Source organism: Ornithodoros turicata, chromosome 1, assembly GCF_037126465.1.
Source record: "Ornithodoros turicata isolate Travis chromosome 1, ASM3712646v1, whole genome shotgun sequence".
Lineage (NCBI taxonomy): Eukaryota > Metazoa > Arthropoda > Arachnida > Ixodida > Argasidae > Ornithodoros > Ornithodoros turicata.
Window position 1 is genome coordinate 91,634,703 of NC_088201.1, and position 17,454 is coordinate 91,652,156.

At 48.1% G+C, this 17,454-nt stretch overlaps 4 protein-coding genes across 6 annotated transcripts; all 4 read right to left on the reverse strand.

The window, feature by feature from the left end:
* Positions 1-3,992: 3,992 nt before the first annotated feature.
* LOC135378793 (uncharacterized) lies at positions 3,993-4,958 on the reverse strand. The gene has a single exon (XM_064611890.1). The coding sequence runs from the start codon at positions 4,956-4,958 to the stop codon at positions 3,993-3,995; it is 966 nt and encodes a 321-aa protein (XP_064467960.1).
* A 268-nt stretch (positions 4,959-5,226) lies between these two features.
* LOC135378800 (uncharacterized) lies at positions 5,227-6,105 on the reverse strand. The gene has a single exon (XM_064611899.1). The coding sequence runs from the start codon at positions 6,103-6,105 to the stop codon at positions 5,227-5,229; it is 879 nt and encodes a 292-aa protein (XP_064467969.1).
* Positions 6,106-8,909: 2,804 nt separating this feature from the next.
* LOC135366271 (putative nuclease HARBI1) lies at positions 8,910-13,260 on the reverse strand. Of its 3 annotated transcripts, XM_064598961.1 has the most exons (7): positions 13,005-13,260; positions 12,220-12,489; positions 11,739-11,851; positions 11,146-11,281; positions 10,888-10,988; positions 8,992-9,115; positions 8,910-8,936 (listed from the first exon to the last, which is right to left on the reverse strand). In XM_064598961.1, the coding sequence occupies exons 1-7, from the start codon at positions 13,186-13,188 to the stop codon at positions 8,929-8,931; spliced, it is 936 nt and encodes a 311-aa protein (XP_064455031.1). In that variant the 5' UTR covers positions 13,189-13,260; the 3' UTR covers positions 8,910-8,928. The 3 variants fall into 3 exon arrangements, with proteins under 3 accessions (XP_064455031.1, XP_064455024.1, XP_064455019.1); XM_064598954.1 differs by having other exon boundaries at positions 8,910-9,115; XM_064598949.1 differs by lacking the exons at positions 8,910-8,936; positions 8,992-9,115 and having other exon boundaries at positions 9,388-10,988.
* A 1,065-nt stretch (positions 13,261-14,325) lies between these two features.
* Positions 14,326-15,003, reverse strand: LOC135378810 (uncharacterized). Its single transcript, XM_064611911.1, has one exon. It carries the CDS (start codon positions 15,001-15,003, stop codon positions 14,326-14,328), a length of 678 nt encoding a protein of 225 aa, XP_064467981.1.
* Positions 15,004-17,454: the final 2,451 nt, after the last annotated feature.

Consider the following 17,454-nt stretch of genomic DNA (forward strand, 5'->3'; position numbering starts at 1 on the left):
CTTGGTCTCGATGCGGTGAACAACATCATGATGCATGGGCTTCGTCTAGTCCGGGGGCTGCATAAGCGAAGGGTACTCGTGAAGGAGGTCTGCGTAAGGCGACGACACAGAGAGATGGCAAACGTCACGGATGGCAAATGGCGGCGAAGGAATGATGGGGATGGCTCGGACACAGAGGCGGGTGCTGTCGTCGACGAGCAGACGGCGGGCGACGTTAACAGAAAGGCCGAAGTGGTGCAAGAAGTCCGCCCCGAGGATCGGCTGCGTGACATTAGCGACGAGGAACACCCACGGGAATATTCTTCGTAGGCCGAGGTTTATGCGGATGAATTGTTCCTTGTAAACGGGAATGGCGGTGTTAAGGACGACGATGGGGGGATCGCGCGCCTTACTTATCATGCACGGAATCCCCGTGCTTAGGATCATTCTTCGTTTGGTTTTGGAACCAGTAAACACTGAAAACGACGCCTCTCTCTGGCTCCTTCCTCTACTCTAACAAATGGTGCCGAAACCTGGGAGATTGCTTGGAATCAGCAACTAGAAGATATAGGGGAACTCTTCGGCCAGTATCATAGGCGGAGGCGTCGGACGAATCGGTGAATAAGACTTTACTTCTTCAGAAGAGGAAATCACTTCGGCAAAGACTTACGATGGTGCTGAACGAGGCTCAACAAGCCGTTGAGAATACGCACCGTTCTACGGAGTTTCTTAGTCGCTGCGAGGTGTTACAGCAACGCATCAACGTTTTTTCTTCAAGTCTGAGCGACGTCGACAGCACGTTGGAAGTTACGTTCTCATTGGATCAGGCTGAAGCAGAATTCGATACGGTCATGGAATATCAAGACCGAGTGGCTACTCTCACCTGTCTGCTAAAGCAACGGCTCTGTGTACAGCCCTCAACACCTGAGGTGGCAGCGAGGACCGATGAGTACGGAGGAGAACTGGAGCGCGCCGTTGGAGCTCCCGAAGCCTTCCCACTGTATTAATTACTAAGCGCTCCTTGTCTGCCGTCGGTAGCTGCAGTTTCCTTGACATGGCCGGCTTGATAAAACTTTTTTGGCTTCCGCTTTCTATGAGCAGTCGCACACATTTCTCTTTGCACCCTGCGTACAAAGGACAGCGTAAGCAGTCTGCAGCAATACGACTTCTTGCATTGGTGCACGCTGCCAAGCACCACTTGTATTGATCGTCCCGTCAGATCCTGTGGCAGTTTTCTTATCGCGCTTGCACAGCACAATTAGATGACGGCCACCGCAACTGTCGCATTTCAAGCTCCGAAAAGACCTGCAAGACTTGGCTGTGTGGTATTGCTTGCCACAACGAAAACGTCTGTGATCCGCTCGCAGTCGTTCCTCCAGCTGCCCTACGTCCGCTTTCATTCTGCATTTCCGAATATCATGCTCGCTCCCACAGAAAAAGCAAGGTTCCGACTTCTTGACCGCTGCATTAACTGGCTTGCTGGCTTCGGCGCTAAGCGCCGAGGCTGACGGCCTTTATTGTAAAAGCTGAATGGGTCGTTTGATGAACGTGCTCGCAGACGTCCTAGGTGTACACGAACGAACTAGACCGTCGCGACCAGGGTGTACTTGCTCCACTCATGCGAGCTTCCAAAACATCCTTGGCCGTTGGTGGTCTGCCAGCAGAAGAAGATCGTTACGTTGAAGGTTAGTAGTCGTTACAGAACGACTAAGGTTTGCCGAACGTACACTCTTAAAAATGAACTTCACCACATAGCACGCTCCTAGCCAACCATCACCCCGTATGACAACGTTCTCGCCCTAGATTTGTTGAAAACGGGAGGAGGAGCCTATTTTGTGCCGTGCATAATGGGCACAAAATAGGCTCCTCCTCCCGTTTTCAACAAGGGGCAAGAACGTTGTCATACGGGATGATGGTTGGCTAGGAGCGTGCTATGTGGGGAAGTTCATTTCTAAGAGTGTAGTTGCATCAGGTAATCGCGGGACCACTGCCTCCAATACCGGTTAAGAAGCTGCTGCCTTGTTTGCAGAATCTGTGTAGGTGTGCTACCAGTGTGAGGCTACGGCTGGGGGTACAACAGGCGTCGAAGGAAACGGCTCTTTATTCTACGACTTACATTCGCCAAGATGGCGTGGCTTGCATTGCGCTTGGTTCTATCACGCGCTTGTCTTCTCGAGTCGTCGTCTTCTACGCTTGCGCTGCTTCCATACTCACACCAGGATACGGCAGTGACATTCGCTTCTGTAAGGGCGGTAAAGCCGTAAGTCGCTTCCCAAGGAGCAGGTGAGATGGAGACAAGGCTTGATAATCGTTGTGGTCTTCTGACAGCTGCGTAAGCGGTCTTGAGTTTACAATGGCCTCGACCTCTGTCAGCACAGTTTGCAACTGCTGGAAGTCAAGCTCACTACGACGTAACGTTTTCCTAAGGGATTCCTTCACTGAGCGAACCATTCGCTCCCAAAATCCCCACCACCACCCAGGCAAAAATCTGGAGTGGGACCACTTCGAAGTGGATTATCGGACAGGAACCACTTGGAATGTGGAACCATTCACTGGCTGGGACCAGTTAAAAGTGGAACCAGTTTCACGGTGGTGCCACTTGAAGTGGAACCAATGGAATTTATCCAGTGGTCCCCTCTGCTAAGTGGTCTCGGATCCGACCACTTAGCAGATGGGACCACTGAATGCATGACCGAAAGTAATGCGTAGAAAAGCACATACAGTTCAAGTAACTATTGTTTATTCTGCTATGAGCATACACTAAGGATAAAGAAATAATCGATACATCTCTCACGTGCTTAGTCGCACACGGGTAATCACTCACTGCGTTCAGACGAGGCATGTGCTTGTGTTGAATTTGCGGTGCACTCACGGACAACATGAACAACAGGGAACACGGCGTTTTGTTGACCACCTCACACCTGTATTTTCTGAGAGAAGATGACAGCTCCGTCCATGTAGGTCGCGGCATGTACCATTTTCCTCTTCACCAAACGATCCTAATCTCTATACTCGTCTTAACCATGTCTCTCAGGTTCCTCTAGCTCCTGAAATAAAACATATAATCAGTAGTAATCGAAGCACCACCTTAAGCACTTATACCTCTTAACGTCGGAAGAAGCATTTTGTGCAGTCCGTTTGGCGTTTCATCGTCCGGTTCTTCTGCGGACGCCGTGTTTTCCTGGCGTCGAAACTTCTCCGAGATATCGCCAATATGTTTCACATGACTCATTGTCATCACGATGTCTTAGAAAACGCACTAAAACCACGTAAATAGTGCACAGGAGATGCCCGATCTCTGCCACGGCAACCGAAGAGAAAAAACGACCTCGCAACGACGCGTCAAAGTTCAAACTGGCGTCTGCGCCCTCTCTGCTCCCTCTCGCCTCTCGAGGCCCGCCGTTAGAATTTGAATTGAAAGCCTCCCGCTCTTCCTCCCGCCGCACCGGAGCGCCCTCATATAATTATTGCATCTGCTTTGGGTCAGCCCGTGCAATTACCTCTTTGTTTTTAGTTCTTCTAATTATTTGGCGGAGTGTGTCATCTTTTGATTGTGCCTTTTGGCATTTTGCTGGTACATTTTATGACATTTGCCTTTAGATGAGAATATGAGCACGAATTGAAGTTACAGCATATATTTTATCGAAGACGTAAACGGATAAAAAACAAGAAATATAGATCATACGTATGCTAAAATACATCAAAATAATGACTAAAAAAGCACAAAAAAACAGAAGGGTATATGGCAAGAGTGGACTCTTCTTCCCCTAACGGATCTCAAAGGGGGAAGCTGCCCAGCTTGGAATCTCAAGTGGTTCAATTGACCAGTGTGGGAACAAAATGGTACCTGTGAGGCTCCCACTGTAAGTTCTGGAACCATTTGAGGCCAGAGTGGTACCACTGATTTCACCAATGTGGAACCAGCCACCCCACTTGCGAGTCCAGCTGGGACCATCAAGATTCAACTGGAACCGTTCCGGGACCATCCACATTCGAATGGAACCAGTCCAGATTCAAATGGAACCATTCTGGAACCAGTCCAGATTTTTGCCTGGGCATGCAGCATGTTCGACGATGAATTCCCATGAAATTCGACGTTGGGCTACATACTCTTGCACGTCTTGGAACTGAGAGGACATCATAGCAGGATACTCCTTTGTTGCCTTCTTAAAAGTGAGGAAATTGTCAGAGTAGACATTGGTTGGTAGACCCCGACGTGATGCGAATCTTTTGAACGCCATGAGGAAGGTGGCATGCGACTGACCGGTGACCAACTCTAAGTGTACGGCTCTGGTCACGGCGCATGTAAATAATGCAACATACGATTTTAGGTGTCCTTCGGTTGCGCTGTAATACAATGGGCCAGCAAAGTCCACCCCCACAACCTCGAAAGGAAGTTGTTGAGTAACTCTATCGTTTGGCAAAGGCGCTTCTTGCTCTACGCACGGGCGAGTCTTCAAACGCCGACAGAAGAGACAGTGATGTAAGACGGATTTAACGGACTGTCGACCCTTGATTATCCAGTAATCCTCTCGGAGCTGATGAAGCGTTTCCTGTACACCAGCATGTGACATCCTCAGGCGCTCTCGAAGGAGAATGAGACGTGTGAACCACGCTTGAGATGGTGGAGGCAGCAATATAGGATGCTTGGAGGAAGGTGATTGCTCTGAGCATTGAAGCCGCCCTTGAAGACGCAATATGCCGCCGCTGTCCTTAAAATGACGAAAGGTCTTGAGATGCGGCGATTCGGCTGGCAAAAATCTTGCCTGCGTTACTCTGAACCAGTACTTCTCCGCTTCCATAAGTTCTTCCGCCACGAGGGTACCGGATCTATGAGCTGTAACACGCTTCGAGTTGTGGACGTAACGAAAAACCCATGCCGTAACTCTGATAACACGATCGATTGAACTATACCGCTCCACTACAAGCAAGAACTCTGGTATCGTCACTAACGCTGATTGTGATTCGGGGCACCGCATCTCTTCTAGTGACGAAACCTCTGGCACGAGCGTAGGAGGCCATGCTTCTGGATTACTCAACCACTTGGGCCCCTGCCACCAAAGCTGGGAGTCGCGTAAGTGTTGTACCTTGATTCCTCTCGTTAACAGATCCGCCGGATTGTCCTGACCGGGACAATGTCGCCATGACTGTGGGCACGTAAGCTCGCGGATTTCTTGCACTCGGTTGACCACAGACGTCTTCCACCTAGTCAGGGGCCATTTAATCCAGTGCAGAGTTATGTGAGAGTCAGTCCAGTACAGGCAATCGAGCTGTACGTGCAGGGCTTTCGCATATAAAACGAGACAGGCGCGCCGCAAGGACAGCTGCCATGAGCTCAAGACGAGGCAAGGCATGGCGTTTGAGCGGAGCGACTCTGCTCTTACTAAGGAGGAACCGTGGGCTAGAGCAGGCATCTCTTGCAGGTACATCCACGTATGCAACAGCCCCGTACGCCTTTGGGCTGGCATCTGCAAAAATGTACAGCCACTTCGGGAGTTTGTCGTTGTTACTTCTGATCAGTCTAGGAATGGACACATGCGAGAGCTCAGACAATCCGTTGCACCACTCCTTCCAAGTCGACTCAATGTCAGTCGGTAAAGGATCCTCCCAATCAAACCCAGCTTCCCAAACACTTTGTACTAGTATCTTTCCGGTAATGGTGAACGACCCCAGCTGTCCGAAAGGGTCATAGATCTTTGAGGCCGACTGCAGCACGTGCCTCTTGTTATTCTTATGCGACGGCATTTCGGAAGCAGACACCGGTGAGCATCGAAACTCATCAGCTTGATGGTCCCACAGCAATCCGAGTACCTTTTTCGTAAGATTCTGTCCTGAATCGACTGTCGTATTCCCGTCCTTTATCATCCGTTGCAACAGGTTGTTGTCATTGGTTAGTCGCTTCTTGACTTTCATGCCAGCTGATTCGAATATGCTCAGTGTCTGCTCGTACAACGTGACGGCATCAGATGGAGCATCCACGCTGACTACTAGGTCGTCTACATAGAAGGAACTAGCCAGGAGTGCCGCAGTTTGTGGATAATCCTTCTCAGCAAATCGCAAATCATGTTGAATCGTGGCCGACAGAAGGAAGGGGCTAGATCGTGCTCCGAAGGGCACCCGAGTCATACGCCACGTTTCTATATGGGTGGCAAAGGCTGACCTGCTACCGGCGTAGAACGGTATGAAAGAAACCTCAGAGCATCAGTATGAGAGTGGAGCTCTGGAGTGGAGAATGGAGCATAATCTGCAAAAACGCCTTTTCGATGTCTGCCGTCATGGCAATACGATGCATTCTAAACCGTAGCAGTAAAGACACAATGTCCGAATTGACGTTGGGACCGGCATGTAGCACGTCATTCAGAGACAGAAATCCAGGTGCGTTGGAAGAAACGTCAAAGATGATTCTGATCTTTGTTGTCTCTCTATCCCGCCTGATTACTGCGTGATGGGGCATGTAGTACTCTGTACCCTTCAACGGCTCCTCCGGGTCTACGCGTTCTGCTTGTCGGTTTTCTAGGTACTTTCGTATAACTTGATCATACTCATTCATGAGGTTCTGATACTTTGACAATGTACGTGTTGCGTTTCTCAAACGGATCTCGACGGCCTTCTTGTTATTCCCAAGTCTGTGCAAAAGCTCGTCCTTCCAGGGCAGACGAACATTATACCGACCATCGACCAACTCAACCGTACTGGAGCACGGGATTCTCCTTGCTTACACTGTTGGGGTCAATGATCCCAAGGTGTTCCAAGTCCCAAAAAGACTGCAACGTACTTGAAATCTCGTCATGGTTGCAGCTCGATACTTGGGCGTGCAAGACGCTAGCTTGCTGCATAGAATGAGCTTGTGTAGGCCCTTGAAGGGTCCAACCGAAGACAGACTCCAAGGCAATGAGATTCCCATGTACCTTGACTTGTTTCCCCGTAACCACTGAGGCATAGAAATCGGCTCCCAGAAGAATACAAATTTCGGCCGTTGCATCACTTACTTGCAACCTTACTTATCATGCACGGAATCCCCCTGCTTAGGATCATTCTTCGTTTGGTTTTGGAACCAGTAAACACTGAAAACGACGCCTCTCTCTGGCTCCTTCCTCTACTCTAACAGGCGGCGTTGTTGACTGCCATCAGATGGAATAACGGATCACACCGCCGATCATTGGAGGACGCTGGTATGACACTGACGGCAGCCCCGGTGTGAACAAGAAACCTTGTCTTGGTGGTGCGGTCGACAACAAAGAATAGGTGACTTGCTGCTTGAGACGGGGAAACGCTGGCCGCCATCAACGGTTCCCGGGGGCATTTCCCGACAAGCCACAAGGACGTGTGCATCGGATAGCCGCGTCGCCGAAGCGCTCGTGATACCAACACGGAGGTGGGTTGGCACTGTCGTGTGGTGATGGGCTTTGTCGCCGTCGGGAGAACTGCCGGGAACGGCGTGAGCGAGAGGATCTGCGTGGAGATCGTGGACGGTTGTCAGGAGAGTGCAGAGCAGCCACAGTCTCGGAAAGGCGATGAACCTCAGTTCGCATGGCAGCTACCTCTGCCACGAGCTCAGCTGGAGAGGGTGAGGGTGTAGTGGAGGTGGTCTTCCTCTACACGAGTCCCGACCGGCGATGATGGTATGCCACGGAGAGGCGATGACGGTGGCCTATCTCCATGGCCGCGCCGGTGGAACTGAAGCTTCTGAAGTGAGCTGGGGCGCGTTGCTGGCCAAGTCATCACAACGCCACATCGTAACGCCACTCGCCGTCGCCACCGCCACGTTCCTCGCGCGGCGTAATGCGTATGATGGCCAGCAACAGGTGTCAAACGCAATATCACCAACTTCCTCTTCTTCTCATTCATTCACGGCGACAGTCTCGACACCGGACGCTCGCAGACACGATAAATTTCCGGGCGTAACTGTCCAACGCTGCATAATTTGTAAAGATATCGCCCGAAAATCACCCAAAAGATAACACAGTGATAAAAGAAAGAGCATACAGTCACTTTATAATATAAACATAAACGATCCATACAAAGCGGCGCCGGCGGCAGTGTCGTCTGCTACATAAGTTTAGCAGACGACAAAGTGCTGGAAAGTGCAGAGACAACTCTAGCTTTTGAATCAAGTAAGCTAAACAGTTAAAACATTACACTTTAGAGTGCTCCAAACTGATATAACCCTTAAACGCCTTCCTCGTGCTTTCATTTACAGCATGTTGATGTCAGAGGCCCAAAAATTGCTTTTGTTGTCGCTGATGGAGGAGTCCCCAGAACTTTGTAACAACCGGTCATTTATGCCTGGCGAAACGAAACAACATCGACGGGCGAAGTGGGACACAATCGCCGCATCCCTTAACTCTCTTGGGGGAATTAAAAAAGACGGCGCTGGATGGCAACTCCTTTGGAGAAATTGGCGATACCGCGTACGTAAAAACGTGCGCGGCAACATAAACACAATTTGCAGCACCGGCGGAGGGGGCGGCATTGTCCAAAACGAACTAGTAGAGCCTGGAGAACCGCCACGATTCCAAGTAGCCGACGTCGCGGCAAACCTCCACGGCTTCGACGCCCGCGTCATGGCCCTTGTTGGGTGGGATAGCGTCGGAGGGACCCAGGGCTCCTTCGACGTACTCCCTCAAGGGGTAGTGGTTGTGCCACAAGTCCTTGGTGAAGTATTTTTTATATATTTTTTTATTTTTTGGTTATGTGAACTAATAAACATGAAAACGAATGTTGCTTCCAGGACGTGCAGGCATCTTCACAGTTGGATGGTGCTGCCGGATCTGTGCAGATGGTGTGCACAGTAACACCGTTTTAAGATAGTGACACTAATGCCATTTACCACATGTCATTTACTTACCACATCACTGCATCTCAGGACTCTCTACCTGGCACCAGTGGCACAGCTCGTGATGTCGGCAACACTTCGAGTGCCAGTGCCGTAGAAATGGTAGCTTTTATTTATGTTACTGCAGTTCAATAAAAATTAAATTTCTTTGTACAGGTTCCAATGCCTGAACCTACAACGGCAGCCGCAGAAGGACAGAGCAGCCAAACTGGCGAGGATGTTCACAGGAATGAACGTCGAGCTCCTGTGCGTCGAAGGCGAAGACGTGTGCCGGCTCCTGTGGCGCAGCAAATTATTAGCCTGCAGAAGGAAATTGTCAACGAAATAGCATTGCTGCGAGAGGTAATACGCTCAAACAGGAAAAGGTAGAAACACTGGGTCTTTTGGGCAAGAGTATCGAGAAGTGAAACTTTTCACTGCTGTTCTGGATGAAAAAAGAAAAAAAAAAGAAAGAGAAGGAAAAATGTAGACAACATATCTAAGCTTTCTACTAGTGTAGTATGACAGACAACTAACTGCATAGGTAACAGCATTATATCACATTTTGTGTGTTCATATACATGTAATTTGCATCCATGGTATCACAAGTGATTTATTTCCACACACAGGCTATCACTCCGATCACACAGGCTATCACTCCGATCAGCGACTATTTCAGATTGAAGCTGGAAAGACAGCGAGCACTGAACATGCAATAGTATGATCTTTGTTTCTATGAATAGCAACATTCATCCCAGTGCAAGTAAGTGTTGATGCACAACAGAACAAATTTACATATTCTGAAAAGAAGCTAAAGGACAGCCTAGCATTTGCAAATGTATACTGCTGAATAGTGGCATCTCTTTTTATGAAGTGTGTTTCAAAATATCCTGATCAAGACACAGGCAGTGGTCATTGCATGGCGAATATAGGCTCCTTGATGACCGCATATTATGTTCTTACACTCTATGAAAACCATAGCCATATGTGATTCCTCTTTTGCATATGCATTAAACAACACTTAGTTTACAGACACGAACACAATGTTAGTTTGGCCTCGAAAGCACAGATAACAAGTTGAAATATAGACTCATTCATTCATCAAGACTAATGGTCTTTGTTGCAGTTATCACTACTTTAAATTGTCAGATATTCTTCAAAACATATGCTACAAGAGAAAATTGTCATTAAGGCACATTGTCTGTGAGCAGGGTGTCTACCAACCTGCAAAACAAGCAATTGTCAGGAGATTTTGATGCAACTGGAGAAGTCAGTGAAGATGCGAAAGAGTTGTTGAAGGCAGGGACAAGCACATAGGACAGCCCCCATAACAAGTACACAGGAGTAACATACAATACACTGTAAGAGGACTACCTACTGCAGAAAAAATCAGTTCTCGTAAACAATAACGAGTAACACATTTTTGAGGTGTTTGAGTGATCAGTGTGAAAACCTAGGAGTTATTTTGTTTTGGTCAAGGAATTTGTTTAAAATATTCTGTGAAAACCTTAAAACTCAGGGAATCAAAACACGAGTTTTGTAGACACCCGAGTGAACTACCGACAGTACACTGTCAACACAGAAGGATTGAGCTATCATCACTTTCATCGTTAATTTCTTATGCACTTGAGGCTTTGTATGAATTTGTCATTTCTATGTGTTCCAGCCTCAGAACATCAGTTCTCTCAACAGAAGGCTTGACAACCATTTCAATTTTTTTTAACTCATCGGAAATATGATACACTCAAATCTGAATTAAGGAGGCAAGAGGCAGGATGACACATATTAAGTTAACGAGATGAAAAATACTGCCTAATAATTTCATTCCTCTTGTACAGTCCCCTTGATAACAACGATCCCTCTTCAGGCACGTCAGGAATGTCTATGTCAGAGCTGTCTGCACTGCTGCCTTCATTACCCTCCTCCTCCTCACCTGAAGGTTCAGGCACGTTGTACTTAATGCACATGTTGTGCAGGATGGCGCATGCAGTTACAATGTTCGATGCTCGGTCAGGTGAGAAGTGGAGGGTCCTGTAGCGCTGAAGACATCTAAATCTCATCTTGAGCACACCAAAGCACTGTTCAACGCGTACCCTTGTCTTGCGATGGGCTTCATTGTATGCCTCTTCTCCACCTGTCGTAGGGTTCCGGACGGGAGTCAGGAGCCATGGCTCAAGTGGATACCCCAGGTCACCTGCAACAAAAAGAAATGAGTAATTTTTGTTGCCACTGTGTACATGTTGTACTTGCAATCTACAGTATTTCATTTAAAGCAATAGTTCATTAAAAAATGGAAACTACACTTTCTTATTTCTACTATAACCCCGAGTCAAGATGAATTTTGTACTTGCCTAAAAGCCATTCACAGTCGCTAAATAACTCTGGTGCTTGACGGCGCAGCTCACACATGCTCCATATAGAAGAGTCGTGGCAACTACCTGGGTACCGTGCATTCACGTACAGAATACGACGTGTTGAATCTGAAACCTATAAAACTTTTTTTAGTCATTTACATGCATATAATCCACAACATACTGCTTATGAGTCTTCAGTTGTTTATGTTGTGTCTTTATGTATTTGACCATTAAGGCGCAATGGTGAACAGCATAACAGTATCGCATTTGTGCCACCACATACATGTTACAAGCCCTTCTGAGTTTTTCTCAGTTTCTGTGTCTGCCTCAGTTATTGATGTGAAGAATAGGCACAGTGCAGAAGGAACAGAAATATGTACAAACAGTATATTGATACACAAGATTTTCTGTTTTTATGGAGGAGAACATGAGGACAGGTTAATATATTTTCACATGCCATTAAACAGCTCCACTGCCTGAGAAGCGACATGTACAAAAAATAATTAATTATGATTCAGTGAGTTAAAGAATTATTTTTTGATACGTAGTGTGACCTAGATATACTATTTCACCATATATGATTTGCATACCCCAAGCACATTGAGTGCGTGATATCCTTTGTGGCAATAATAGTTGCCCTCCACAAAGCGTTTGTCCTTTGTGCTCGGTGCAATGATAGCAATCATTGTTCCATCGATTGCACCTGAAAAGTACAAATGCACTGAGGTTAAAATGTGAGGAAACTCTAGAAAGGTGGTAAGCTTCAAACACATTCCGAACAGCAATTAATGATTCTTGTAGTGCTGCTTATGGACTTCCTTTTTGCTGTATGACAGTTTCCTCTGTGCTGAGTACGGTAGACAATAGGAGAAGAAACATAGTAAAAGTAACCAATACTTTGAGAGAAACCACCACTGGAACTATTTTACTTTAAACAGAAATTGCTTCGAAATTTGTAAGTGAGCTGCCCATTGTGGTGCAAATTGTTGGGTAGCCAATAAAATGTGGAGCATGCAAAAAGCTATAAAAACATGTTTTTATATTTGTCTAGACAGCGTTGAAAGTACATACCAAGGCAGCCAGGTATGCCTGCAATTTCGTAAAACTGCCGCTTCAGAATCAACTTTTCCTCAGGGGTCGCTGGGAATTTCAGGTACCGTGGTGCCAAGTTCTGGATGATGGCCGAGCTCACGACATGAATTGACTCCGACACTGGTCGCTTGCTTGTCAGGAAATCCTCCTCCTCTGCGATATTTCCCAGAAACGCACCCGTAGCAAAGAACCGTAGTGCCATAAGCACCCTTTGTTCCACAGGAAGCGTGGTGCTACGCCACTGTTGCGCTGCACAATGAAATATCAAGCAAATTATCATAAATGCACATACTCGTTATTGTATTCGATAAACGAGCACAACATGTACACTACGCAGTGTAACGCCAAATTCCCCTAGTCTTTTCCCTCGCTGTGAATGATCGTCCAACGACTACACGAAAAACACGACACAGAAGAGCTGCTATGCCGTCCTGTGTATGTGTTTTTGCCCCGCTCATGTTTGCAGTTATGGAGTTCATCCACCAACTCGCCTGTGTCTACGCAGTTTTATCTGTCATATCAACATGACGTTTGTCATCGCAAGCTCGATCGTATTTGAAGTTTTTCTGTGCGTACACGTTGATTGGTAACACCGTATCCAATTCTAAATTGCAGCATGGGTAGATTTCATTTCATTGGGACATTTGCAAATGACACATCATCTCTACACGGTTCTAGGGGACGTCCAAGAATGACTGTGGTCCACAAAGCTGTCGCTTTTTGCCCTCTTCTTCATATGCGTATGTGAATGAAGCGGTACTTACGTTTCTGCAAATCCGCTGCCACAGCTTCGCACACTTCTCTCACGGCGTCTTTGCAAAGCCGGAACTTCACGATGAATTCCTCTTCGGAGAGTGCCGTGAAAGCGGCGCGATGCTGGCGAAACACTCGAGTTTCTTCAGTTTCGCACATACCCTCATCAGCGAGGAACAGATACAAGTCCGCCATGTTTACGACGACAAGTGGAGCAAACGCATGCAAACGGCGAGAAATTGAACGCCACCAAACATTCGCTGTCTCGTGATGACCTCCTCTCCGCGCTGTGGCGGTGGCGTCGTGGCCAGCAACAGCGTTTCAGGGAGCTGTGATGACAAAGGACACGTGCCGGCTCGGTCGCTATAGCAACAACGGCGTATGGCGAGACGCGGAGCACGCCAGCAACGCGCCCCTGAAGTTCCAGGCGCGTGGCCATCTTCGTCGTTGTCCACGGCCCGCTACAGTGCTCCTCGCTCAGACGCGGAGCGGCGAGAAAGGAGTACGATGAACCATGCACGTCTAAACCGGAGGGAGAGAGCAAGAGCGACCGTGGATCACGCGCACTGCTGGACATTTCCACGGCACGGCACAGCACGCGTGGCAGGAAGAGGTCGATGAGTGGCGAAGTCGTTGAAGCCGTGGTCGGGCGCTGGAGTCGGTGTCTGGGGTGCCGCAACCGGCACGGGAGCGAGAGCTCGTATGGTCCCAGGAAGCGAAGCTGCGTAGCCGTGAGGACTGCCGGAGACGCCGGCTGATGCGTGCCGTGGCGTCGGCTGCCGCGACTGCCGAAGTCGGCAGGCGAGCACGTTGCTCAGGTGTCGCGGCAGCGGGTGCGAGTCGAGATGCAGGATGAATGAAATGAAGCAGTGGGTCGTCAGTGTACCGGAGGCCGTGGATAGAGCAGGTCGGTCCCTGGAAGCCGTGAAGCGATGGTCGGTCGGCGGATGCGATGATCAGTGAGCGGTCGGGTAGTTGCGTGGTCGGTTGGGTCGGTAGCGGATCGGAAGCGTGGACGGAAGCGGGACGGGAGCGGTCGGCGTGTTGAGCGAGAGGCGAAGAGCGGTGGTGATGTCGGGTAATGGCGGTGACTTCCAGGAATAGCGTGTCGTGGTAGTGCTGGTCGATGGTGTCGTCAGAAATTTGGGATGTTGATGGACCGAATTGCTCCGAACTTGATGTTCATCGTTCGGGTCACCAAATGTAGTGGAGGTGGTCTTCCTCTACACGAGTCCCGACCGGCGATGATGGTATGCCACGGAGAGGCGGTGACGGTGGAACTGAAACCGGTGCTCCAGGCGCGTGGCCATCTTCGTCGTTGTCCGCGGCCCGCTACAATGGTGGGTGGCAGTCGTGCAGAGGGGGATCCTGACCTCGAGACGGTCTGTTGGTTCCGGAGACTGCGGCTATGCTTAATCCAGGGAGAGCAACCTCCATCACCTTGTCTGCATGCTCAGCCAGCTGTGCAAGTGGCAAACCGCCGGCAGTGGAGAGGACCATCTGGACAGTAGCCGGCAACCTCTGCAGGAACAATTCCCGGAGCAGGGATTCATCAAACGTGGCTGCTCTGTCAGCGAGAAGATTCTGCATGGCTCTGAGCAGCTGAGATGGTGTTCGGTCGCCGAGCTCTTCAGCCGTTAACAATTGCTGAAGCCGCTTGCGCTCAGATAGCGTCGTCCGTTGAAGAACGGCTGCCTTGAGGCGGTCGTATGGAGTGGTGCCGGGCGGGCCCGATATGACGTCGGAGACATCAATGGCGATCTCGGGTGGCAGAGAAGCGACTATATGCCGGTACTGGGTCAACTGGTTGGTGATGCCAGGGAGGAGAAATTGAGCCTCAACTTGCTGAAACCAGATGAACGGGCTCCGGTGCCAAAATGGCGGCAGCCGAACGGCGATGTGGCCCATCGCTGGTGGTGTTGGCTGGATGGCTTGGGCAGGTGCGGGAGAGCGGGCAGGAGGAAAATGAGGTTCCTCAGATGTGCCTGAGGGATCGCCGGGGTTCTCCATGGGCGAGTTCTTTTCGGGTCACCAGATTTTAGGGGCTAAGCTAAAGAAGTGCTCGCTAAATCAGCTGAATCGGAACTGAAGGTTTATTCGGCCGGGCAAGGCCCGTGGAAAAAGGAAGGGCGTGGTAACGCGCCACGAGAAGGCGTGGAGCCAACTTCGTCGAAGCGGGGCGCCACACCATCCTTCTGTATTGTTTGTCGTCCGCCTTCCTGGGTTGTCGTAACGATCCCACAAAAGCCTGATCAACAAAGAACAGTAAGCCTTTAACACAACAACACATTATAATAACTGCACTAAATAATAATAACAATAAATAACAGTACTAAAAATAATAACATTTAACAGGGACATACCTCACAATCACCCTTAACAACTGAAGGACATACGTGCTGAAATAATCTTTCAAATCATTCAGTACTTTCACACGTCAAGCGTCCTGGAATAGCTGGTCGGAGCAGTGCCGACCGACGTTTCCATTTTTTTCTTTCTATTCATATTCTGTTCTATTCTAGTTTATCACGTTATAACAAAGTGAAATACGAACGCCACGATAGCCAATCATTCAGCACAATCACTTCATGTCACCCCGACAGTTACAATTATAATGCAGTCCATAGTTATATATTATAGTTACAATGCAGTGTTGATATAGGATGCGTTGTAACTGGAAAATATTGCGCCTTCATCATCAGCCCATGTGTCCACCATGTAGTCATGGAAGCTTGTAGCTTGTGGAATCTCTGGAGCTTCCTCTTGTAGGCGCAGAAAGACTTCTTCCAGAAATTGAAGAGGCACCAAGGGAAATGCGGCAGCCCTCCGCACTCATTTCCTTCTGCTTTCATGTTGCACGTAGCTCCCACCGAGGCCCACGTTCTGTATTTTCTTCCATATGCACTGTGCATAATGGCACATGCCGCCTCTTACTGCGCTGCGCGAAAATTCTGCTTCTGCCTCATTTACAGCTGCAGCCTCATAGTCGGAAAGAAAAGTGCGAGGATAGAAGCGCAGTCCATTGGTAAGAGCCGTCTGTCTCACTAATCTGAATAATCGCGCATAGGTTGACTGTGACTTGTCTGGAAGGAGCGCGCACACCAAAGGGAATACAACCCCTAAGTATTCAGCGTGAATTGTATACAGCTTACCGAATATGTGTGGGACAACTTTGAACGTGCCGTCCATGTACACTGTTTCGGACGAGCACAGCTTCTCTAGGTTAGCCCGTGTAGAGAAAACCTGCAATAAATGTAGAACTTAGCCAATAGACACTACAATACTTTGACATATATGTAGTGGTGCCTTACCAAAATCTTGTCGCTGTCTTCGTCGTTTGCAGCAAAAAAATTTTCGCCATCTAACGTTTTGGTCCAGGTTCCTTCTAATGTAACGTCAGCTCTGCGGCCAGGCAGCGGTGGCAGAGATATGCTTCGATGCCTGTGCAGCAGAGATCTTACACTCCGGAATGCTGGCATGACTGCGGCCGATTCACCATCTGTTACAGATGTTGACGCGTCGTCCCTATAATAGATAGTGTAACTCACCACCATTTCACAGACAGTAAGACACTTCAGAACACAACGAGTAACCAGGGATGGGCAGTATTTAAATACATTGTAATTAAAATACTATTTAAAATACAAATACATGTATTTATATTTTGAATTTAAATACAGACTGGAAAAATGTATTTATGATTATATTTAAATACCAATTTTCGGGTATTTGTTCTTGCAAATACTTTATAAATACTCCTAAATACCGAATATACTGACTCATATCCTAAAACTGCCCTGCATTTGACCTTTCGGGAAGAAGGGCGAGTTTGAGACGCAGTTATACCGTGTTTGTGTCAGCATGCGCGTGCGACAAGCATTTTAGATGGAGAGTTTTAACTGTTGGTGCGGACAACCGTCGCGACTACCCGATTACCTTGTTGTACGAAGCAGCTTCGTCAAATTTAGTACAAGCCTTTGTTAATCGGCACCTGTGGAGTTGCTGCTCTTTGCGAGTCTGATTGTGCGGCCGAACAAAAGGTGCATAAAAGATGCAGACTTCGAGAAACTTCTAATATTAAAATCGCCACGATAATCTAAGAAATAAATGTTATTGTTGCTTGCTGATTTGTTGTTATGATCATCGTTATTTCTGTAATTCCAGATGCCATCTTCCTCACAGTATTTATGGTTGTAGTTACGGGATTCAAATACTGTATTTATATTTTGTATTTAAATACTCATATTGAAAAGTATTTATGTAGCGTATTTAAATACCCCTTTCAACAAAGTATTTCGTATTTATATTTAAATACTCAAAAAATTTATTTATGCCCATCCCTGCGAGTAACTAAAACTAACTAAAGCTGCTGTACTGTTGTCTTACCGGTACACCTGGAGTACTGAATCCAATGGACGTTGTGACACTCCGTCTTTCAAGGCGGCAATGATGCGACGAGAA